General features: G+C 40.7%; 1 protein-coding gene across 1 annotated transcript; it reads right to left on the bottom strand.

Moving 5' to 3' along the window:
• Positions 1-26,087, bottom strand: LOC110485526 (immune-associated nucleotide-binding protein 13). Its single transcript, XM_021556621.2, has 7 exons — positions 25,760-26,087; positions 10,267-10,388; positions 9,180-9,287; positions 3,337-3,423; positions 2,884-3,067; positions 2,669-2,771; positions 1-2,568 (listed from the first exon to the last, which is right to left on the bottom strand). Exons 2-7 carry the CDS (start codon positions 10,374-10,376, stop codon positions 1,505-1,507), a joined length of 1,656 nt encoding a protein of 551 aa, XP_021412296.2. The 5' UTR covers positions 10,377-10,388; positions 25,760-26,087; the 3' UTR covers positions 1-1,504.

Here is a 26,087-nt window from a genome sequence, read left to right as displayed (position 1 = left end):
AACAAGTGGCCCAGCGTCGTCCGGGTTTGGCTGTGGTAGGCCGTCATTATAAATAAGAATTTGTTTTTAACTGACTTGCCTGGTTAAATAAAGGTTAAATCAATTTAAAAAAAATCTAAATAGGGGAGAAGCACTCAAAACCCACAAGTTGTTCTTTCAAGGAAAATAACAAAAAAAGGCAAGTCTGAAGATCTCTCGTATTGCCAACCTTACTACAATGGCAGTAAATATTTTTATGAATTCGTCAACACATAATGAAAGGAAACATATTAATTTCCATTGTGGTCCCTATTTCCATAAACACATACATTTACATAGATAGATACACATTACAGAGATAAATATGTGGTGCACATACAAATAACTTGAGGTTAAATTCCCATAACAATAAAAAAAAACTAGCTAAATGGGTTTCCATTGCATTTTCAACTCCAGGCCCACTGATGGTTTTGCCACTAAAAACGTTATGCATAGGTACAGTATAGCGAATGTGCCCACTCTGGTATAGACCCACAACGGATCCAAATCAAATTCACTTTTGTTTTTCCGTCGTTATTTAAATGACATTTTCACCCAGCCTAGAGTAGGATTTTTTACTCACTTGAAAACAATAATGCAATTATTCATTGCATTGTTGTTCTGTAGGCTAGTCTAGGTAGGTAATTGATTGTCCCAAAACAAGATCAATATGGGTGCTTTTTGAGCCGTCTCATGTCTCCAGAAATGTTTCAAGGATGGAAGAAAAGTTATAGTAAAACCTGCAAATAGTGAATTTAAACCAGGGGGGAATGCATTACCCTCCCCTGTGCCCAATAAAACCCCAGAGCAACAAAAAAAACAAGTTTGACAACCCTCCACTATTTTGGACCACCCCTCCCCCAGTAAAATGCCATCTGTCCCTTACTTCTCAACTAAATACATTTTGGAGGGGATTCTAACAAGGCTACAATGTTTGGTTTATTGTGTGAACAGTCGCTGAGATTATATTTGGTGATCAATGCAGATTATGCTACTTTGATGCATAGTTTATACTGTAGATCAGATCAAGGAACCAAGACACAACACTGGCCCCACGGCTCCACAATGAAGGAAAGTGTCCCACTTTTCAGGAAGTAAACGTTTTTCAAATGCCCGAGCATATTACAAGGTCCTGGCCCTTTTGCGCTCTATATCTACTGTCTCTGCAGAGTATAGACCATTAAGTCCATGAATCCGGACACAACATACATGTCAGGTGCAATTCTTGACAATTGTGACTGCTGTGACCCTGTGACTATTGTTGGGACTACTACTGCCACAGAGAAAGGGCACAGCCCTCCAGTGACTGCTATTATCTTAACCATTTTTTTCTTGTACATTTTTTTCTTGTACATTTTTGTATTGTATTTTTGTATTGTATTTTTGTACTGCCTTTTGTTATGTTCCGTGTTGTCTGTTTTCTTTCTGTTCTGTTTCTCTTCATTGTCATATTGTTTTTGTTGATCTGATCATTATTTCCTCTAAATTAACAACATTTAAAAATATCTTGGGAAAAACTTGTGCTCATTCCCTCTTTTTCTTCTTCCTTTACCTTTCTATTTAGCTCTTCTTTCAACAATCTGATTTCCTTCTCCCTCTTTTCCTTTTCCTTTTCATATTCCTCTTTAATACGTCTAATTTCCTTCTCCAGTTTCTGTTCATTCTGTATTGATATCATATTTTTTTCCTGCATTCTATCTACCTTGGACTTACCGCACCAAATTATGATAAGAGTGATGATTGTTGCAACAATGATTGTCAGTTTAAACTTCATGTCTGAATCTGAGATTTTCTCTGTCGATTTTTCAATAGCCTTCAATGCCAGATCATTTAGCTCCTTTCTCTTTGTCTCCTCTTCCTTTCTAATCTCTCTTTCTGCTGCCTCCCTCTTTATCCCCTCCTCTTGTAGTATCTGAGCCCTCTCCCTCTTCCTGATGTCCTCTTCCCTAACCCTTTCCTGTGTCAGCAAGTCTGCCTCATGATGATAACCCCTATACCCATTCAGTAATTCATCTATCTTCTCTAGCAGCTCTGAGACCTGAGTGTTGTCATTCTTGTCCTTGTTGTTAAATACATGGTATCTGTCCCCACAACTGTTAATGACTTGTAGTAGATGGCTGCTGCCCTGTATAAACATCTGTACTGACTTCCCCTCTAGCTGGTCTACCCCAGTGAACAGAACGATCGTGTACTTTAAAGCCTCCTCTCCAAAATGTTCCTGGATCCATTGTACTGACTTTCTGTCCTCATCTGTGAATTCCTCCAGCCTGATCACCAATAGGAAGATATGAGGTGTGGTGTTAATGCACTCAGCAGTTTTAACCATAACTTCCTCAGGTTGCAACAATGTGCCTAAGATACCTGGAGTGTCAATCACAGTTATTATATTCTGACCAATAACAACATTGTGTTTCTCACACTGTGTGGTCACAGACACTGGAGAAGCCTCTGCTCGAAACGCCTCTCTCCCCAGGATGGTGTTTCCTGTTGAACTCTTCCCTGATCCAGTCTTACCCAGCAGAACAATCCTCATGTCAAGTCTCCCCTTACCTGCAGAGACACAGGGCATGCAATGAGTAAACGTTATACAATATATGGAATCATACTCTGCAGAACAAAATATTGGAAATTAAGTTGTGACTATACACACCCTCCACTCTGGGACTCATATGATACCAAAGTCCTCCCACCAGACCCAGAAGTATAAGTATGAGGATGCAGAAAAGGACTACATTCTTTTTCCATAAGCCAACCTGAGGAAAACAGAGGAAGGCATGTATGTTACTAAATTGATAGTTACTTTACAATCCTAAATCAATTAGAACACAACTAAGAATCTAACTGTGAAAGAATGAATCCCTCTACCTGAGTCGAAGTCCTTTCTATTTCAACATGGCCGTGGTCATCAGTGGCATCCACTACTGTGTGTTTCCTTAGTCCTGGGGCCATGTAGTGATCTCTAATATGGTCCTCACAGTACACAGCCTTACAAACTTTGCAGAACTTCACAGCTTTGTGAATGCGCCCCACACATATGTCACACTTCCGTCTGGTACAATTCACGTGATAGAATACAATAGAATAGCAAAACATGATTGTCCACACAAACATATTTTTTTACTCCTGAACTAATTTAAGCTTGATAACCAAGGGGGTGAATACTTATCAATATATTTCAGTATTTTCTTTTTAATTATTTTGTTTATAAATATTGTGTAGATCAGTGACAAAAAAAATCCTTATTAAATCACTTTTACTTCCAAGTTGTAACACAAGAAAATGCGAAAAGTCCAAGGGGGTGAATTATTATGACCATACCTTTGGTGTGTAACAACAGATCCTTGTGAATTCATCTCACAGCCATCTGAACTACACACTGAGGAGTTTGTCTCCAGAGACTGGCTCCTAGGAACGAGAGAGAGATTGTTTTAGGTTCCCAATATTTTAATCTGATCACTCACTGACCTCTTATTGGTCATAGTAGACATTATCCCTGATATGGCAAGTCTCTGTTACTGCCCGTTTACTTAATTCGTAAAATGTATTTGAACTCTGAGCGCTGGTGAACGACTGCCCCCTCTCAATGAGGATTTCAAATTCAAGGCCGACCGGGGTACTGCAGGCAATGTTTTCAGAAAGCAGCATCCCCATTAAGCGCTTTTCAGACACCCACCAGAATATCGGCGAGTACCTTGCCGGCGCGGAGTACCCCACTTGTCCCTCAAGTCAAAGCGGCTAGTGTCTTCACATACAAGGGCGAAAGTTGCCGGTGATGTTATATAAATATTCATACACATAGCACATATAAACAAAGACATTCCGTCGTAAGAACACATACACCCAGCCATAAGACTGACCCCCTCTTCCTTGTAGAAACACACATCTCATCTCCCTCTACTGGCCGGTCCCAAGAGCAAAGGACTTTTGCTGTGCACCAATGGGGCCCGCTCTGGCTAGAGCAAGGCCCGCCTCCAACCCTCCGACCAGTCAAGAAGACCGAAACGACAAGACTCCACCTACTTTATTCTATGTATAAAAATGAATGTAACCGTAGTATAAGGTCTCTTTTTCACCTGGCTCCTTGCCGAGTTATGTGAACTAGGTCCGTGCACGTAAAACTGCGGGACAAGATATCTCTGACTCATTAAAACTGTCTTTTGTTACAACTGAAATCCACTCTGTCCAGCATCCGTGATTTGGTCTCAACTCTCCAGTATTTAAACACTAACAGTGACCATAGGAACGAAATCAATAAACATTAGTAACGTGCGAAAAGTTAATCGGTATAAGCACTATATGTTTATTAGTTCATTAAACTGTATTTACATGCAACAGAAAATATTACTCAAAAACAAATTATTTGTATTGTTAAACATTACTCTGTAAACTGATAGTGTTAGCCTTCTAGCTAGCTAGCCAGCGGGCAAGTTAGCTGGTCCTGCTGTTGGACGTAAGTGTTGACGCATCACCACACAGACTACGTTTTCTACTGTGAACACTGCTTTCCACCTAGGCTGAGCGGCTTCCACTGGTGCTCACTGCTGACCACTCCACCTGGGTGTGAATTTCGCCCCCACCTAGGCTTCATTGAACATGAAAAGGCCACCCCATCCACTGTCTGTCAGCACCTTTATAGTCAATGCGAGTATAGTGATCTTCGCGGCCAATATCGTGGATATACCATTTATTTCCTAACACAATCATGGTACCAATAATTGATTCTATACTGAACAAAAATATACATGCAACATGCAACAATTTCAATGATTGTTGATTGATTCAATGATTGATTCAATGACTGAGTTACAGTTCATATAAGGAAATCAGTCAATTGAAATAAATGTAATAGGCCCTAATCTGTGGATGTCACATGACTGGGAATACAGATGTGAGTCTGTTGGTCAAAGATAACTTCAAAAACATGTAGGGGCGTGGATCAGAAAACCAGTCAGTATCTAGTGTGACCACCATTTGCCTCATGCACCTCTGACATATCTCCTTAGCATAGAGTTGATCAGGCTGTTTATTGTGGCCTGTGGAATGTTGTCCCACTTCTCTTCAATGGCTGTGCAAATTTTTGTATTTGTATTTATTAAGGATCCCCATTAGTTCGTGCCAGGGCAGCAGCTACTCTTCCTGGGGTTTATTAAGGATCCCCATTAGTTCGTGCCAGGGCAGCAGCTACTCTTCCTGGGGTCCAGCAAAATTAAGGCAGTTTAAACAATTTTAAAAACATTACAATACATTCACGGACTGTGTGCCCTCAGGCCCCTACGCCACCACTACCACACATATATACAGTACAAAATCCATGTGTACGTGTGTGTACAGCGCGTATGCTATCGTGTGTGTGTGTGTGTGTATGCATGTGTCTATGTTTGTGTTGCTTCACAGGCCCCGCTGTTCCATCTTTTTTTTAAATCTGTTTTCTAAATCTAATTTTACTGCTTGCATCAGTTAAAGCCATAACACATATGTTTTGCCAGCAGCAGACTATGATCAATAATGTCAAAAGCTGCACTGAAGTCTAACGAAACAGCTCACACAATCTTTTTATCATCTATGTCTCTCAGCCAATCATCAGTCATTTGTGTGCTGTGCATGTCGAATGTCCTTCTCTATAAGCATGCTGAAAGTATGCTGCCAATTTGTTTACTGTAAAATAGTATTGTATCTGGTCAAACACAATTTTTTCAACTATAATTTTTTTCCCAAAGTTTACTAAGGGTTGGTTGGTCGGCTATTTGAGCCAGTAAAGGGGGCTTTTGTCACGACTGTTGGAAGAACTGGACCAAGGTGCAGCGTGGTGAGAGTACATTTTCTTTAATTAATCAAACATGACGCCGACAAAACAACAAACAATACAAACCGTGAAGCTCAAAGGCTAAGTGCCATAAAGAAAGTCAACTTCCCACAAACACAAGTGGGAAAAAGGGTACCTAAGTATGGTTCCCAATCAGAGACAACGATAGACAGCTGTCCCTGATTGAGAACCATACCTGGCCTAAACATAGAAATAAAAACACAAAACAGAATGCCCACCCCAAATCACGCCCTGACCAAACCAAAATGGAGACATAGAAAGGATCTCCAAGGTCAGGGCGTGACAGCTTTACTATTCTTAGGTAGCGTAATGACTTTAGCTTCTCTCCAGGCCTGAGGACACACGCTCTCTAGTACCCTTAGATTGAAGATGTGGCAAATAGGAGTGCCAATATCATCCGCTATTTTCCATCCAAGTTGTCAGACCCCGGTGGCTTGTCATCGTTGATAGACATTAACAAAACAATTTGCCTCTTCCACACTAACTTTACGGAATTTAAAATTACAATGCTTGTCTTTCATGGTGGATCTTTTGTAAGTGTTTGGCAGAGAGTGAATTAACTCTTTAAAATCCAGTTTCAACTTCTCAGAACTGCCCTTCATAATGTCATTAAAACCCACATGGACTACGATAGAATCAATTTCCATGTCCTGGCGTAGTACATTCGGGAGCAGCTAGGTAATGTCATTTACTCGAGCTCCGGGATAAGACATTGTTTTTACACCAGGAAAGGACACATTTCTTGCCATGGAGCTGCCCAGAACCACTGCTGGCGAAAAGGACTAGGAAATCTGGCCACTGCCACGCTTCTCAGGATTCAGATAACTATTTATGGACGGGCGAGACGCAGGATAACTTGAGCCCATTGCTCCCGGCGCCTGTGGCAGGCCACCGAGAGATGGAGAAGCCCCGCTCGATCCAGAGCAGGGACGGAAGGTTGTCGACTTCGAAATCGTAGTAGTAGGCACTGCGGCCGCAGACATAGGCACCCCCAGCGACGAAGTTGATCAGACTCCAGGACGGCGAAACTATTTGTTGTTTGTATTCTCTCCGGGCTTCTCGTTGGGAGTGTAGAATGCTTTGCGGGAGGTCGCTGTCTTCGGCTTTCACGGCTCATGACATGCGACAATAGTTGATTGTCTTGCTCCTATTGCTGTGCTACTTCAACTCCGATATCAGATGGGGGAGCTCTGGGCAACACCGGCCAGTCGAGTAACAACAAGGCGGAGATGCATCCAACAAGCCCATATGCCGTCCAACCAAATGTAAACATTTCCCCCAGTTTCTTATGTAGGCTGGTGACTTAAATGATCAATGAAGCCACCTCAAGCCTATAATCCTCGGCAAGTAAACTATTGCCGCATTGGAACTCAGACTGATCCGGTTTGTCCTGAAACAGTGCATAATGGATATAGCTCCTACAGCGCTGGAACAGTTCATTCATTTCTCTAGACAAAGAAAATAACTCCTCTGGTACCAACTTCGTTAGCTTGATGTCTAGCAGCTTAGCGTCTCTGTCAAGCAGGCTTAAATCTGTCTGTTAAACGGGACAAGAAATAGCGGTCCTTGCTGATAAAAGCTAACTGAATCCACGCAAAAACAAGTTATGTATTCGTATTGAATGAATGTCGGTTTTGTTTCAATCAACAATAACAAACCAAGTGTTTTCCAGCATAGAATGTTCAGCTGCGCACTCTGATGACATGACGTGCTGCATGAGGATATCATCAATACAATAACTGGATATTGGCAGGAACTGGAACGCTCTGTACACGTCGATCCAGAGCATTCCAAACATGCTCAATGGGTGACATGTCTGGTGAGTATGCAGACCATGGAAGAACAGGGACATTTTCAGCTTCCAGGAATTATGTGCAGATCCTTGCGACATGGGGCCGTGCATTATCACGCTGAAACATGAGGATGGCGGCGGATAAATGGCATGACAACGGGCCTCAGGATCTCGTCACGGCATCTCTGTGGTACCAAAAACTTCTGCAGCATTGAAGATCCCCAAGAACATAGTGGCCTCCATCATTCTTTAATGGAAGACGTTTGGAACCACCAAGACTCTTTCTTGAGCTGGCCGCCAGGCCAAACTGAGCAATCATAGGAGAAGGGCCTTGGTCAGGGAGGTGACCTAAATACTCTCAGACCATGAGAAACAAGATTCTCTGGTCTGATGAAACCAAGATTGAACTCTTTGGCCTGAATGTCAAGAGTCACGTCTGGAGAAAACCTGGCACCATCCCTACGGTGAAGCACGGTGGTGGCATCATGCTGTGGGGATGTTTTTCAGTGGCAAGGACTGAGAGACTAGTCAGGATCGAGGCAAAGATGAACGGAGCAAAGTACAGAGAGATCCTTGATGAAAACCTGCTCCAGAGAGCTCAGGACCTCAGACTGGGGCAAAGGTTCACTTTCCAACAGGACAACAACCCTAAGCACACAGCCAAGACAACGCAGGAGTGGCTTCAGAGACAAATCTCTGAATGTCCTTGAGTGGCCCAGCCAGAGCCCGGACTTGAACCCAATCAAACATCACTGCAGAGACCTAAAAATAGCTGTGCAGCGACGCTCCCCATCCAACCTGACAGGGGTTTGAGAGGATCTGCAGAGAAGAATGGGAGAAACTCCCCAAAAGTGTGCTAAACTTGTAGCATCATACCCAAGAAGACTCGAGGCTGTAATCGCTGCCAAAGGTGCTTCTACAAAGTACTTAATAAAGGCTCTGAATACTAATATTTCAGTTTATTTTATAAATTAGCCACACAAAAAATGTCATTATGGGGTATTGTGTGTAATTTTGGGGGGTAATTTTGGAGGGTATCTGTACTTTTTAGACAACTTTTACTTCATTACATTCCTAAAGAAAATAATGTACTTTTTACTCCATATGTTTTCCCTGACACCCAAAAGTACATGTTATATTATTTATGCTTAGCAGGACAGGAAAATGGTCCAATTCACGCACTTATCAAGAGAACACTTGGTCATCTCTACTGGCTCTGATCTGGCGGACTCACTAAACACAAATGCATAATTTGTAAATGATGTGTTGGAGCGTGCCCCTGGATATCTGTAAAAATGTTAAACAAGAAAATGGTGCCGTCTGCTTTGCAGATATAAGGAATTTGAAATGATTTATACTTTTACTGTTACTTCTGATACTTAAGTATATTTAGAACCAAAGACTTTTAGACTTTTACTCAAGTAGTATTTTACTAGGTGACTAACTTTCTATTAAGGTATCTATACTTTTACTCAAGTATCACAATTAGATACTTTTTCCACCACTGTGAAAAAATAATACAAGACAACATTTCAGAAGACTCACCTGCCATCATAGGTTGGGCAGACACCGTTGAAAACTAGTGGAAGAAGCATGGATTTATCACTCTTCATGGACTGACAATCAGGAACAGGTGGTTCTGGTTGTTCTTCCCTGATACCAACACAACATAACATTTACAACTCCAACTAAGCTTAACTTTCATTGTTGATAACCTCCTATAGAATAACAGTGCTCTGGCTATCACCCTTCAAGGGGTTGTAAAGAGTTAAGGGCAATTCAGACATTTTTCAACCTCATTCATCATCTCCAGCACCAAAACAATGTCTACATACACTCACCGGTCAGTTTATTAGGTACGCCAACCTGTTCACAAAAATGGATCGCTCCTAGTTACTGTTCAATTGAACATTAGAATGTGTAAAACCAGTGATATTAGCGACTGAGCTTGGTATGATTGTCGGTGCCAGGAGCACCGGGTCCAGTATTTCAGAAACGGCCGCCCTCCTGAGCATTCACGCTTGACAGTGTCTAGGGTTTAACGAGAATGGTGTGACAAACAAAAAACATCCAGTCAGCGGCAGTCCTGTGGGCGAAAACAGCTCGTTGATGAGAGAGGTTGCAGGAAAATGGCAACAATCGTGCAAGCAAAAAGGCTGGCGACAAACAGACAAATAACAGTACAACAGTTGTGCGCAGAACAGCATCTCGGAACGCACAACTTGTCAATCCTTGTCAAGAATGGGCTATTGCAGCAGACGACCATCAGGGTCCTAAAATAAATGCTTCTCTGTGACATCACAGTGTAAGATTCAAATATAAAAAAATAACAGATTTTCTAAACCTGCAACGAGGTTTGCTCCCCATGTCACAACGAATCTCATAGTGTTTGAAAAGCAGTTTTTTAAATGTTTTAACTTTTGATTATGTAAACTTTTTTACTTTATGTTTTTACATATGTTGACACTGGCATTGTGCTGGAGATCATGAAAATTAGGTTGAAAACTGGTTGCATTGCCCTTTAAGTAGTTTGACAATTTTAAAAACACAAATAGCAAGCACAGTGACTCGAAGAATGCTACAAAAACTCACAATACCATAACAAATGAAGATATTATAAAACATAGATCACCTTGTTTCATCTGCGCTCTCGCTAGCATCACGGTATGGAAGCCTTTTTTGTTCTTCCTCTGCAGTGCCTCCATTTCCTACATCAAGCACGCTTTTCAAGGAAGTAGCCATGTTACAATGTAACTGTGGGGAGTGAATGCACAAACAACACACAAAAAAATATCAAAAGGTAGAACAACTAAAATAATCAATCTAATTTAGTTTACCAAGAATTTTAGGGAAGTAAAACAATTATTAAGGCAAAGTAAAAAGAGGCATTGTCAAAAGAGCTGTCTTCAACTCGCTTTTGACTAAAAGTTAGACGGTCAAAACGCCCTATGTCTTTGTAAATCCTTTTGAAAGAAATTAAAATGTGTATTTCATTTACATAAGTATTTTATGTTATTGCTCAAATATACTTAAGTATCAAAAGTAAAAGTATAAATCAATTAAAATTCCTTATATTAAGCAAACCAGACGGCACCATTTTCTTGTTTTGATCATTTACGGATAGCCAGGGGCACGCTCTAACACTCAGACATAATTTATGTGTTTAGTGAGTTTGGCAGATCAGAGGCAGTAGGGATGACCAGGGATGTTCTCTTGATAAGTGTGTGAATTGGACCATTTTCTTGTCCTGCTAAGCATTTAAAATGTAACGAGTCATTTTGGGTGTCAGGGAAAATGTATGGAGTAAAAAGTACATCATTTTCTTTAGGAATGTAGTGAAGTAAAAGCTGTCAAAAATATACATAGTGAAGTACAGATACCCCAAAAAACGACATAAGTAGTACTTTCAAGTATTTTTACTTAAGTACTTTACACCACTGATTGTATGTAGGCCCAGTGACACAATCTCAATGTAAGACATTTTAAATTCGGTGAGGCAGGGTAGCCTAGTGGTTAGAGTGTTGGGCTAGTAACTGGAAGGTTGCAAGTTCAAATCCCTGAGCTGACAAGGTACAAATCTGTAATTCTGCCCCTAAACAGGTAGTTAACCTAGGCTGTCATTGAAAATAAGAATTTGTTCTTAACTAGTTAAATAAAGGTAAAAAATAAAATTCAGGCTGTAACACAATTTTTTGGGGAAAACCATGATTTAAGGCCCTTTTAGACCTATACATGCCTCCTGTGAGACCCTATGATCTGTGAACCGCATATAGAGTATGTATAGATTCCAAAATACACGCTTTCACATTAATTTATTCAACATTAAAACTATTATTATGAATATCTCAGAATTACCCTTTTTTAATTATTATTTTTAGACACAATATACTCTTCAAACACATCACATTTCCATGGGGCTCTCTGGTACTTTTAACGAGATGACCCATAGAAATGGACATTATAGGTCATTAACCAATCACAGCTCTGCTTTAGGATTGCACATTCAGAAAATCAAGGGTAGTTTTGAGATATTCATATTAACCAATTAATCTAATCAATAAGAGGTAAACCTATAGGCTAAGAAAGACTAACATACAGTGTGACTGTACTGAATTGTTTAAATGCTGTAAATACCTTAGAACTGCTGTGAATATTGAATTACCCTGCTGTGTAGGCTATAGCCTTTGTCAGACACAGCCGGAAACTGACACTTTTAGAGCAGGAAATAACATTTCCTGTGTTCTTTGTGAAGTACGCGCCGTCTTTGTTGTGTGCATGCCTCTAATAGGCTGAATACCCTGGATGGTGGAGGGGGGTTGGCACATTATCAACAAAACAGCAGAAATATTAGGGCAAGATTTCAAACTACAGGTAGTTTCTTTGGAAAGATATAGTATATAAAGGGTACATTTGAACAACAACATAAATACACCTAGTTCAACTTTTGCATGTAAAAAACATAATCACCACTGAATCACCAGTAGACATGCTGCCACTGTTTTGAACAGGTTTACCAACTATTTAGAATGAGCAGCCAGCTAACGAGCAAGTGCACTGGTCAATCAATCAAATGTATTTATAAAGCTCTTCGTACATCAGCTGATGTCACAAAGTGCTGTACAGAAACCCAGCCTAAAACCCCAAACAGCAAGCAATGCAGGTGTAGAAGCACGGTGGCTAGGAAAAACTCCCTAGAAAGGCCAGAACCTAGGAAGAAACCTAGAGAGGAACCAGGCTATGAGGGGTGGCCAGTCCTCTTCTGGCTGTGCCGGGTGGAGATTATAACAGAACATGGCCAAGATGTTCAAATGTTCATAGATGACCAGCAGGGTCAAATAATAATAATCACAGTGGTTGTAGAGGTTGCAACAGGTCAGCACCTCAGGAGTAAATGTCAGTTGGCTTTTCATAGCCGATCATTCAGAGTATCTCTACCACTCCTGCTGTCTCTAGAGAGTTGAAAACAGCAGGTCTGGGACAAGTAGCACGTCCGGTGAACAGGTCAGGGTTCCATAGCTGCAGGCAGAACAGTTGAAACTGGAGCAGCAGCACACTGGTGACTTTGATTGATTGATGAAGGAAAAACACAACAAGCACAGATGTGTTAAGGGTGGGATCTGAACCTGGGTCCCCCACTGTAGAAACCAATGTTTTAAAAGTGCAATATGAAGAAATCTCACCGACAGTTCCTGGTTGCTAAAATTCGGTAGTTCACGTAATATCAGTTTATGTGACGAAACAAGGATAGTTCACGTAATATCAGTTTGTGTGACGAAACAAGCAGTCACTGACTACGGTTACATGCACACAATAATGTGATTATTGTGGATAGTCAGATTGAAATACATGTGAACTCATTTTCTATCCTAGATCCCTTTCCTCCTATCCTAGCTCCCTTTCCTTTCATCATTTCTAAGCTTCCTTTCGGCCAATATCACCTGACACCAGTAATCAAAATAAAAGAAAGGCTTGAAGACCATGCAGGTAGATATGATAGGCACCACACTCTACAATCATGCAGCTCAGTTTAGTTGAAGAAAACAGAACTTCAACCTCTTTTCTTGGAGGTTAAAGTAAGTGGAGAGTCACTTATTCTAATTGAACAGTTACTGATTAATACAAATACTGTAGCGAACTTTCAAGGCCCCATATTGCAGGGTCGTTACATCAATTTGGTGCCTTTTGAGATGTGTAACTTGACCCCCAAAAAACACTTGACTTCATAAAAACACATTTTCCCATCTCAAGAGGTTAAATAAAAAGAGGACTATAGTAAGTGCCTATTAAGTGCAAAATAAAGTATCAGGGTTGACCGTAACAGAGTTGAAATTAACAGGGTTGACGATTTAATCTTAAATCAGCCATTAAACCCCTTGTGACAGGGGAAATGGAAGCCTGATGTGTGCAACAGGGAGATGTGTGCAACAGGGAGTGACAATTGAATGCAAACATCAGAAAAAACAGAGTATTAAAGCTGCGTTTATTACCAAGTGGAAAGGTGTTAATGACCAGTGGCGGCAGGTAGCCTAGTGGTTCGATCATTGGGCTAGTAACCGAAAGGTTGTTAGATTGAATCCCAGAGCTGACAAGGTAAAAATCTGCCGTTCTGCCCCTGAACAGGCAGTTAACCCACTGTTCCTAGGCCGTCATTGAAAATAAGAATTTGTTCTTAACTGACTTGCCTAGTTAAATATATATATATTTTTAAGTGGTCAAGTCGGAAATACCAGTTGGATGCATTCACGTGCTTTGAACGTGTTGAGAAATGTTGATTGGCTAATGGCCAACAAGCTGCGTCAACCATAAACTAAAAGTACAACTATCATGCTGATAAACCAATTGTAGTGTTTAAAAACCACATTAATAGACTGCTTATTATTTAAAATAATTGTTGTTGCACTGGCAAATGCTGTTATCAAGGTCATTTCCTTAGTAGGTGACGTCAGAGGTCAGCATGTGGGAGAAGTCAGAGCTCAGGGATGATAGATGAGTTTCCCAGTAGGAGGGGCGTTCAAGTGGATTTTTCCCAGTTGTATATGGTAAATGCCACCTTCCCACTTGGTTATGAATGCAGCATTAGCAGGAGGGGCAGTAAGTAACTGGATGACTCACTATAGTTGACAGACTGGATAGTGACAGATTTCCATTAAGAAGCTTTAATCAATATCAATACATTTAACCAAACTGTAAAACATATAGAAAGATAAAAGGCATTTCAAAGGGGGAGCAGTAGGTAACATACATGATCAAAGGATCGGTCCCCTCAGAGTTTGAATGCTTATCTAGGATCAGGTCCCCCCATTGATTCATTATCATCTAATAGGCTAATCTGATCCTAGATCAGCACTCCTACTCTGAAACTTTTTGTGAATATGGGCCCTGATTTGGGGACAATATGTAAAATAATCCGTATAAAACAGACTAATATCCTTGACTATCCTGACTTCTACTGGGTAGTCAGACAGTAATCAATAGCCTAACTGTTAAATGTGCCTGGCTTTAAAAATCAACCATAGGATATACACTACATGACCAAAAGTATGTGGACATCAGCTCGTCAAACATGTCATTACAAAATCATTAATATGGAGTTGTTCCCCACTTTGCTGCTGTAACAGCCTCCACTCTTCTGTGAAGGCTTTCCACTAGATGTTGGAACATTGCTGCGGGGTCTTGCTTCCATTCGGCCACAAGAGCATTAGTGAGGTTGGGCACTGATGTTGGGTGATTTTGAAAAGGGCATGCTTATTTAAGATGGTGAGGAAATTACTTTTAAAGAACGACCAGGCATCCTCGACTGATGGGATGAGGTCAATATCCTTCCAGGATACCCGGGCCAGGTTGATTAGAAAGGCCTGCTCGCAGAAGTGTTTTAGGGAGCGTTTGACAGTGATGAGGGGTGGTCGTTTGACCGCGGACCCATAGCGGATGCAGGTAATGAGGCAGTGATCGCTGAGGTCCTGATTGAAAACAGCAGAGGTGTATTTGGAGGGCAGGTTGGTCAGGATAATATCTATGAGGGTGCCCATGTTTACGGATTTAGGGTTGTACCTGGTGGTTTCCTTGATCATTTGTGTGAGATTGAGGGCATCTAGCTTAGATTGTAGGACTGCTGGTGTGTTAAGCATATCCCAGTTTAGGTCGCCCAACAGAACGAACTCTGAAGATAGATGGGGGGCAATCAATTCACATATGGTGTCCAGAGCACAGCTGGGAGCTGAGGGGGGTCTGTTACAGGCAGCAACAGTGAGAGACTTATTTCTGGAGATATATTTTTAAAATTAGAAGCTTGAACTGTTTGGGCATAGACCTGGAAAGTGTGACAGAACTTTTCAGGCTATCTCTGCAGTAGATTGCAACTCCTCCCCCTTTGGCAGTTCTATCTTGACGGAAAATGTTGTAGTTGGGTATGGAAATCTCACATTTTTGGAGGCCTTCCTAAGCCAGGATTCAGACACAGCAAGGACATCAGGGTTGGCGGAGTGTGCTAAAGCAGTGAGTAAAACAAACTTAGGGAGGAGGCTTCTGATGTTGACATGCATGAAACCAAGGCTTTTTCGATTACAGAAGTCAACAAATGAGAGTGCCTGGGGACACGCGGGGCCTGGGTTAACCTCCACATCACCCGAGGAACAGAGGAGGAGTAGGATGAGGGTACGGCTAAAGGCTAGCAAAACTGGTCGTCTAGTGCGTTGGGGACAGAGAATAAAAGGAGCAGATATCTGGGAGTGGTAGAATAGATTCAGGGCATAATGTGCAGACAGGGGTATGGTGGGGAGCGGGTACAGTGGAGGTAAGCCCAGGCACTGAGTGATGATAAGAGAGGTTGCATCTCTGGACACGCTGGTTATACTGAGTGAGGTCACCGCATGTGTGGGAGGTGGGACAAAGAAGGTATCTGAGGCATGTCGAGTGGGACTAGGGGCGCCACAGTAAACTAAAACAATGATAACTATCCTAAACAACAGTATACAAGGCATGCTGACATTTGAGAGAAACATAAAGCTAGGCATAAAGCAATCACAGGTGTTGATTGGGAGAACTAGCTAAGACAACGAGTAAGACAACAACAGCTAATCAGCTAAGACAACAACAGGTAAAATGGCGATGAATGGGCAGAGAGGGTTGGTTAACTACACACAGGGCCTGTATCACAACACAGACTATGTTTTATACTGTAATTTGTCAACAACAAAGGCACCTGCCTTCCGCCTTGGCTGAGCGGCTTCCATCACCGTTGACGACCCCGCCTGGATAGAATTTCGCCCCCACCTAGGCTTCATTGAAAATGAATGGGCCACACTGTCCTCTGTCTGTGAGCGCCTTTATAATCAATGGGAGTATAGCAATCTTTGTGGATATACCATTTATTTTCTTCATATTTCTTCTATTATTTTATTTTTTCTTACCCCCTTTTTCATGATGTCCAATTGGTAGATTCTTGTCTCATTGCTGCAACTCCCCAATGGGCTCAGGAGATGCAAAGGTCAAGTCATGTGTCCTCCAAAACACGACCTGCCAATCCGCGCTACTTCTTAACACCTGCTCGCTTAACCCGGAAACCAGCCGCACCAATGTGTCGGAGGAAACACCGTTTGACTGACTACCAACATTAGCTTGCAGGCACCCGGTGCACCACAAGGAGTCGCTAGAGCGCGATGAACCAAGGAGAGCCCCCCCAGCCAAACCCTCCCCTAACTTGGATAACGCTGGGCCAATTGTGCGTTGTCCTATGGGACTCCCGGTCACAGCCGGCTGTGACACAGCCTGGGATCAAACCACAGGCTGTAGTGCCTTAGACCGCTGCGTCACACAGGAGGCCCTTCGTATTTATTTTCTAACACAATCATGGTACCAAATCTTGCTTCTACACTGAACAAAAATATAAACGCAACATGCAACAATTTCAAAGATTTTACTGAGTTACAGTTCATATGAGGAAATCAGTCAATTTAAATGAATTAATTAGGCCCTAATCTATGGATTTCACATGACTGGGAATACAGATGTGAGTCTGTTGGTCAAAGATAACTTCAAAAACAGGTAGGGGCATAGATCAAAATAGTCAGTATCTGATGTGACCACCATTTGCCTCATGCACCTCTGACACATCTCCTTCGCAGAGTGTTGATCAGGCTGTTAATTGTGGCCTGTGGAATGTTGTCCCACTCTAATGGCTGTGCAAAGTTGCTGGATATTGGCAGGAACTGGAATGCTCTGTCGTACACGTCAATCCAGAGCATCCCAAACATGCTCAATGTCTGGTGAGTATGCAGGACATGGGAGAACTGGGACATTTTTAGCTTCCAGGAATTGTGTACAGATTCTTGCGACATTGGGGCCCTGCATAATCATGCTGAAACATGAGGTGATGGCGGCGGATGAATGGCATGACAATGGGCCTCAGGATGTCGTCACAGTATCTCTGTGCATTCAAATTGCCCATTGGTAAAATGTTTGTTGTCTGTAGCTTATGCCTGCCCATACCATAACACCACCGCCACCATGGGGCACTCTGTTCACAGCATTGACATCAGCAAACTGTTCACCCACACAACACCATACACGTGGTTTGCTGTGAGGCCGGTTGGACATACTGCCACATTCTCAAAAATGACTGCTCTGGTGGACATTCCTGCAGTCAGCATGCCAAGTGTACACTCCCTCAAAACTTTAGACATCTGTGTCATTGTGTTGTGTGACAAAGCAGCACATTTTAGAGTGACCTTTTATTGTCCCCCAGCACAAAGTGCACCCTTGTATTGATCATGCTGTTTAATCAGCTTCTTGATATGCCACATCTGTCAGGTGGATGGATTATCTTGGCAAAGGAGAAATGCTTACTAACAGGGATGTAAACAAATTTGTGCACACAATTTGAGAGAAATAAGCTTTTTGTGTGTATGGAAAATTTTGGGGATCTTTTATTTCAGCTCATGAAACATGGGAGCAACACTGTTGCGTTTGTATTTTTGTTCAGTGTATTTTACCAGATGTACGTCTCTGAACCGATTACTTTAAAATCACAAACAGAAAAAGCTATAGGGATAATTGACTTACTAATGGCAGCCTGCCGTACCCCAGCACTGAGCAAGCCTGCAACGTAACTTCATAGACTAGCTCAAACTGCACATGCAATGTTTCTAAAACGACACTTCCTGATCTTCAGGATCTTCTTCTTTGCTAAGCTAAAGGACAGAGCAACTGCATACAGGGCTTTCGCAACCTTGTTCCAATATAGGAACAAGGTGGAATCTTATTACACCGACTCCGACGCCCAACACGTGGCAGTGTCGGAGTCGCTCCTCTGTGACATCACAGGGACATCACACTGCTGGGAGGGAGATCACAGGGCCCCCCTGAAGACCATCTGATTACAGTTCTCTCACACACACATTTCCACGTCCATGTGACCCTAACAAGCCCAAGGGAGGGTATTATCTTGCTCCCCACATCACAGCGAATCTCATAGTGTTTGAAAAAAACAGTTTTTTAAATGTTTTAACTTTTGATGATTTCAACTTTTTTAATTCATATTATTTTCACATATGTTGACATTGGTATTGTGCTGGAAATAATGAAAATGATGTTGAAAAGTGGTGCCATTGCCCATTAAGTAGTTTGACAATTTAAAAAACACAAATAGTAAGCAGACTGACTCGAAGAGTGCTACAAAATCCCACAATACCATAACAAATTAATATATTAACAGTATATAGATCATCTTATTCAATCTGAACTCTCTTTATCATCAAGGCATGCCAGCGTTTGTTGTGCTTCCTCTGTACTCTCCATTTCCTATATCTTCACTTTTAGCATCAAGGACGTTTCAAGGAAGTAGCCATTTTACAATGTAACTGTGGGTAGTGAATGCACAAACGCCACACAAAAAAACATCAAAAGGTACAACAACTGAACTAACCAATCTAATTTAGTTTACCAAGTATTTTAGGGTAGTAAACCAATTATTAAGGCACTGTAAAAAGAGGCATTGTCAAAACACCTATCCACAACTCCCTTTGACTAAACGTTAGACAGTCAAAACGCCCTATGTCTTTGTAAATCCTTTTGTAAGAACTGAAAATGTATGTGGCCATGTGCACTGCCTTCAGAAAGTTTTCATAACCATGTGGTCCTGTGTGTCTCAGTCAGTAGAGCTTGGCACTTTGTGGAGAGCTTGATTCCCACGGGGACCAGTACGAAACAGTATGAAACAGTAACTACTGTAAGTTGCTCTGGATAAAAGTGTCTGCTAAAATGTAAAATAACCATTGACTTATTCCACATTTTCTTGTGTTACAGCCTGAGTTCAAAATGTATTAAATAAATAAAAAAATCACAGTTTTTCAGATATACATATTAATATTTTTAATGACGATGGTAAGTCAGGTTTCAGAAAACCTAGAACCGTAGCCACTCCATAGAAGCAAACGGAGCATGGCTTTGTGCCCGTGGTTGCACCTTTGCAATGCAGAAAACCCTCCTCTGTACCCCAAACCGTTCAAAACTAAAGACCTATTTTACCACAGCGAAAACAAAATCTGACACGCTCTTAAAGGGGTAAACACAAAGTAACCCTCAGGAGTAAGAACTATGAAATATTTCAAATAAACCTTACAACTCGAGTTTGTCACAGAAAATAGATGATTTGCAGTCATTTGTTTTGTTAAAGACAAATTCAACGAGTTAAAGCAAGGTCCAGTAGGTGTAGATTCTGCCCCACGCGCTATTGTTTGGTAAACCGCTATTAACCAATTAATCTAATCAAAAAGAGGTAAACCTATAGGCTAAGAAAGACTAACATACAGTGTGACTGTACTGAATTGTTTAAATGCTGTAAATACCTTAGAACTGCTGTGAATATTGAATTACCCTGCTGTGTAGGCTATAGCCTTTGTCAGACACAGCCGGAAACTGACACTTTTAGAGCAGGAAATAACATTTCCTGTGTTCTTTGTGAAGTACGCGCCGTCTTTGTTGTGTGCATGCCTCTAATAGGCTGAATACCCTGGATGGTGGAGGGGGGTTGGCACATTATCAACAAAACAGCAGAAATATTAGGGCAAGATTTCAAACTACAGGTAGTTTCTTTGGAAAGATATAGTATATAAAGGGTACATTTGAACAACAACATAAATACACCTAGTTCAACTTTTGCATGTAAAAAACATAATCACCACTGAATCACCAGTAGACATGCTGCCACTGTTTTGAACAGGTTTACCAACTATTTAGGACGAGCAGCCAGCTAACGAGCAAGAGCTCTGGTGACTTTGATTGACGAAGGAAAAACGCAAAAAGCACAGATGTGTTAAGGGTGGGATCTGAACCTGGGTCCCCCACAGTAGAAACCAATGTCTTAAAGGAGCAATATGCGGAAATCACACCAACATTTCCTGGTGGCTAAAATTCAGATAGTTCAAGTAATTTCAGTTTACGTGAGAAAACAAGTAGTCATTGGTTACATGCACACAATCTACTGGCCATGGTGAATCCCTACAACACACATCCTCTTCTATCCTAGATCCCTTTCCTCCTTTCCTCCTGTTCTAGCTCTCTTTCCTTTCATCATTTCTTGAAGGCTTGAAGATCATACAGGTAGTTAAGAAAGGCACGACACTCTGCAATCCTGCAGCTCAGTTTAGTTAAAGAAAACAGAACTTCCACCTCTTTTCTTCCGACTCTTTCCCTCCCCTGGTGGCATTAACATGGTCTATGGAGGTTGTACTGTCGCAACTTTCAGAGTCGTTCCAATCAAAAAAACATTTGATTTCACCTCATTTTAACATTCTGTCATAAAGAGCACAACTTCATAAAAACATGTTTTCCCATGTCAAGAGGTTCAATAAAAACATGTTTCCCATCTCAAGAGGTTCAATAAAAACATGTTTCCCCATCTCAAGAGGTTCAATAAAAACATGTTTCCCCATCTCAAGAGGTTCAATAAAAACATGTTTCCCCATCTCAAGAGGTTCAATAAAAACATGTTTCCCATCTCAAGAGGTTCAATAAAAACATGTTTCCCATCTCAAGAGGTTCAATAAAAACATGTTTCCCCATCTCAAGAGGTTCAATAAAAACACGTTTCCCCATCTCAAGAGGTTCAATAAAAACATGTTTCCCATCTCAAGAGGTTCAATAAAAACATGTTTCCCCATCTCAAGAGGTTCAATAAAAACATGTTTCCCATCTCAAGAGGTTCAATAAAAACATGTTTCCCATCTCAAGAGGTTCAATAAAAACATGTTTCCCCATCTCAAAAGGTTCAATAAAAACATGTTTCCCATCTCAAGAGGTTCAATAAAAACATGTTTCCCATCTCAAGAGGTTCAATAAAAACATGTTTTCCCATCTCAAGAGGTTCAATAAAAACATCACTATAGTGACTGCCTATTAAAAATGCCAAATAAAGTAACAGGGTTGACAATTTATGTCTTAATCCAACTATAAATCCCCTTAAGACCAGGACGACTGATCCGTGTAAAGGAAATAATGAACGGGGCCATGAATGGAAGATTGTTGTGTGCAACATGGAGTGGCAATTGAATGCAAGCTTCACATGGGTAACAGTTGGTGTTATGCTCGACCCGCTCAATTTTCCACCACAAAACAGCAGAGAATTGATAAAGAGTAGAACCAGCTCACCTGCTTTTACTCTGTGATTTGACTATTAGATGTTCAATGTTTGTTTTGAAAACATATTTTTCTTAAAGAATAGTTTCACCATATTAAAACAAGAGTTCAGTTCACATAACAGGGTTGACCTTAAAATGAGGGGCAGACGTAAATGAATCACTAATCACATGAAATAAATCATCTTTAGAAATGACTTTGTCAAAGCAACAAAATAACTAGGTCTTTACAATGATGGTCAAACTTTTAAAAATGTTGGGAATTACTTGATTAAAATCTTTCTAGAAGTGACACAGGGGGAGGGACATGTCAAAATGTTAAGTTTTGGCACTTCAGTAAGGCGTTATTTATATATATAAAAAAATATTTATGTAATTCTCCATTTAATCTATATTAAAGGGCACTTTATTTAATATAACAGGCTTTTCTAATCCAATATTGTTGCACAATTTCTACTTAAGGTGGTTGGGGTTCATTCCTTGTTCCTTGTCAATCATTGGCTCATTGGTGAAATTAGCATTCTGACAATATCTTTAATTAAATCATTCATTCATTTATTAATGCAATTGCAGACAGAAGTTGACAACAGGAACATAGCACGCATGTTTCCGAGTAAGTTCTGCAAAATAGAAAAGGTCCCAAGTTGCTTTTATCATGCTTGTAGTCAACCCCTTGTGATGTAACTGCCTACACCATTACCTTCTACTCATGAGACCAAAACCATGCCTACACAGCTACATAAACAAGACTTTTAGTGTTATCTAAACGCTTAGCAGTAAATGTCCAAGTTGATTTATAGTGGAATGTCTGACTAGTCTCTTATCTCTTACTGCAGAGTTCTGTCTTCACAGTCACACATTTCTCAGAGTTTCTTTATAAAAGGCAGAGAGACTAGAAAACAACTGTGGAACAATATTAAACCTTTATAATTAATATATATTGTTAATCTGTAGTCTAGGACCCTATAAATGTAAGGAGGGTGGGGTCTTATAACCCCTCCCCTTCTATTAATACAACATAAGCATAATCAATTATTATAATACATCAAACATTTAGTACAGCCCCCATCATGACCCCTAGGTGAACCTCTAACAAGATATCAAAGGGACGCAAAAGGCACTCTTATTGTGAAACGACCCAGTAACTAGCTGGCCTCTGGCACTGAGCAGTTCCCGGTAGTAGTTTAGCCAACTGCTCTTCCCTGACGTGGTACAAAATGCATAATTGATATTTTACATTGATGTTCTGACATTGGTTATATTGGTTATATAAAGGACGTTTAAACTGGGTCCAGCACTTCATGAGACACAGCTACAGTATAGTGAATTTCCAGGCCAAGTTAATATAACTTTGAAAATACTGCACCAAACAAACCCAACACAGCTGTATGATGAATCAACTGTATTCCTGGACCGTTTTGACATTTATATTGCATAATACATGACACTGCATTATTTGTTCACCCATTGGAGAAAGTGCAGGTATCTTATATTTCTCTAAACACCAGGTTATAATGGGAGATATGTTCATAAAGAATATATAAAACCACTTCTAACAATTAATCAATGAAAGTATGGGGAATTATACCAAAACATTTCAGCAGCATTGAAGGTCCCCAAAAATACAGTGGCCTCAATCATTATTAAATGGAAGAAGTTTGGAACCACCAAGACTCTTCCTAGAGCTGACCACCCTGTCAAACTGAGCAATCATGGGAGAAGGGCCTTGGCCAGGGAGGTCACCAAGAACCCGATGGTCACTCTAACAGAGCTCCAGAGTTCCTCTGTGGAGATGGGAGAACTTTCCAGGACAACCATCTCTGCAGCAAACCACCAATCAGGCCTTTATGGTAGAGTGGTCAGACGGAAGCCACTCCTCAGTAAAGGGGACATGACAGCCCGCTTGGAGTTTGCCAAAAGGCACCTAAAAGACTCAGACCATGAGAAACAAGATTTTCTGGTCTGATGAAACCAATATTGAACTCTTTGGCTTGAATGCCAAGTGTCACTTCTGGAGGAAACCTGGCACCATCCCTATGGTGAAGCATGGTGGTGGCAGCATCATTTTGTGGGGATGTTTTTCAGCGGCAGGGACTGGGAGACTAGTCAGAATCGAGGGAAAGATTAACAGAGCAAAGTACAGAGAGATCCTTGATGAAAACCTGATCCAGAGCACTCAGGACCTCAGATTGGGGTGAAGGTTCCCCTTCCAACAGGACAACGACCCTAAGCACACAGCCAAGACAACGCAGGAGTGGCTTCGGGACAAGTCTCAATGTCCTTGAGTGGACCGCAAGAGCCTGAACTTGAACCCGATCGAACATCTCTGGAGACCTAAAAATAGCTGTGCAGGGACATTACACATCCAACCTGACAGAGCTTGAGAGGATCTGCAGAGAAGAATGGGAGAAACTCCCCAAAGCAGGTGTACCAAGCTTGTAGCATCATACCCAAGAAGACTCAAGGCTGTAATCGCTGCCAAAGGTGCTTCAACAAAGTACTGAGTAAAGAGTTTGAATAGTTATGTAAATGTGATATCAGTTTTTTATTTGTAATAACCTGTTTTTGCTGTGTCATTATGGGTATTGTGTGTATATTGATGAGGGGGGGAAACTATTTCATCCATTTTAGAAAAATGATGTGACGTAATCAAATGTGGAAAAAGTCAAGGGGTCTGAATACTTTCCGAATCCACTGTAGACAAATATTTCAGAAGACAGCATCTCACCATTTCACAGAGGTACGGTTGAACGTTATTGGTTGACACATGGACCGATCACTGTTCCTGCTGTAAGGCACAGGTGTTTTGGGACAAAAATAATAAGATTTTCAACTACAGCTTGAGTTAAAACTGGTCCTACTTTATTTGGACATTACTGTTCATATTTAGAATGAAATACAATCACGACGTTTTTCTCGCGCATAATTGAATTGGTAACACTTCACTGACTATAGGTAATAGGAAACTCCTCTTACCTCGTTTCATCCGAGCTCATGTTATCAGTTACTTGGGTTGGCAGCAATGTATCCGTTTCCCCTGGGACAGAACCTCTATTTTCTTTATCTCTATCTCTTGGCAAATCAATTGCTTGGTAATCAGGATTGGCAGCCACTTTATGATGTTATGATACAAAGTACAACAATGGGCACAAACACAAACAAGACTGAAAAGGCTCAATTAATAAAATGCGTAATCTAGGCGCAAGTATGTCGGTTTTTGGGCGACGCAACCAAATTCACAAAGAAATGTGAGTTGTAGATGTACATTGAAAGCATGTCTGAGCGATAGATGCATTCTATGTACGGCCGTTTCTATGCTTACCGTTCATAAGTTTCATTTTTGGGTCTTTTAAGTTTCGGTTTTGTAGATCAGCTTCAAACAGCTGAAAAATACTGTATTTTAGGTTATTGAAAATATGTTTCACAGCATTTAATAATGGCACAATGGATAGGTTGTTTTGTCACATGAACTGAAATAAGAGAAGGACCATTAGAATTTTATCAACCAGAGCAATTTCTACATAGCTACCTATGACAAGTTTACAGTATTTGTCAATGTTTTGTTCATACCTTTTCTAGTTTAAATACTAAGACAATTATTCTAGAGTGATTGAAATTTGATTCAACAACTTTACACAGTACAATTAGGGTGTGCTTCGGTGATAAAATTTCACTTATATTATAAAATAGATTTTTACGAAGACAAATATGTTTATTCACTTTCGCTAACATATCAAAGGATTTTACTTTTTGTGGTAGTCAAAGTTGTTTCCGCGGGTTGCAAAAAGCAAAAGTAGCATTTCATGAGCTGAATTCAATGTTAAAAGGCTTTGAAAATAAAAAGCTTGGTATAAGCTCAGTGTTGTGTTGACATTTAACAGAGCTGGTGAGAAATCTTTTACAAAGAACAGGAATTTCTAATTAATATGAAAGTGTATACAAAAATATGAAAATACTACATGTCACATGTCTCAAAATCGATATCCATCTTACCTCTCTATATTATATCCTGCTGATAAGAGAAGATGACGAGTTTAACGTGAAAGTGAGCTTCTCATGTAAAAAAAAAGAAAAAAGTCTGTCCCACTCAATCTTGTCTTCTTCTTCTTTAGTATCATAGCGTTTGCACATTTTGTTTGTGAATGCGGCCAACTACTGTTCGGGAGTTGGTGTTCAATCATGTTACATTTTGTGAAACAAATTAAAAAAGGAAGGAAAATAAAATATTGCACCACCAACTAACCCTACACATATATATCACTATTTCATAACAATACAAATAAAAACCACCAATCCATTCCACTACTTTGACCATATATGC

Source organism: Oncorhynchus mykiss, chromosome 17 (genome assembly GCF_013265735.2).
Source record: "Oncorhynchus mykiss isolate Arlee chromosome 17, USDA_OmykA_1.1, whole genome shotgun sequence".
Lineage (NCBI taxonomy): Eukaryota > Metazoa > Chordata > Actinopteri > Salmoniformes > Salmonidae > Oncorhynchus > Oncorhynchus mykiss.
The sequence above is the reverse complement of the archived record's forward strand: the minus strand, read 5'-3'. Positions and strand labels throughout refer to the sequence as shown.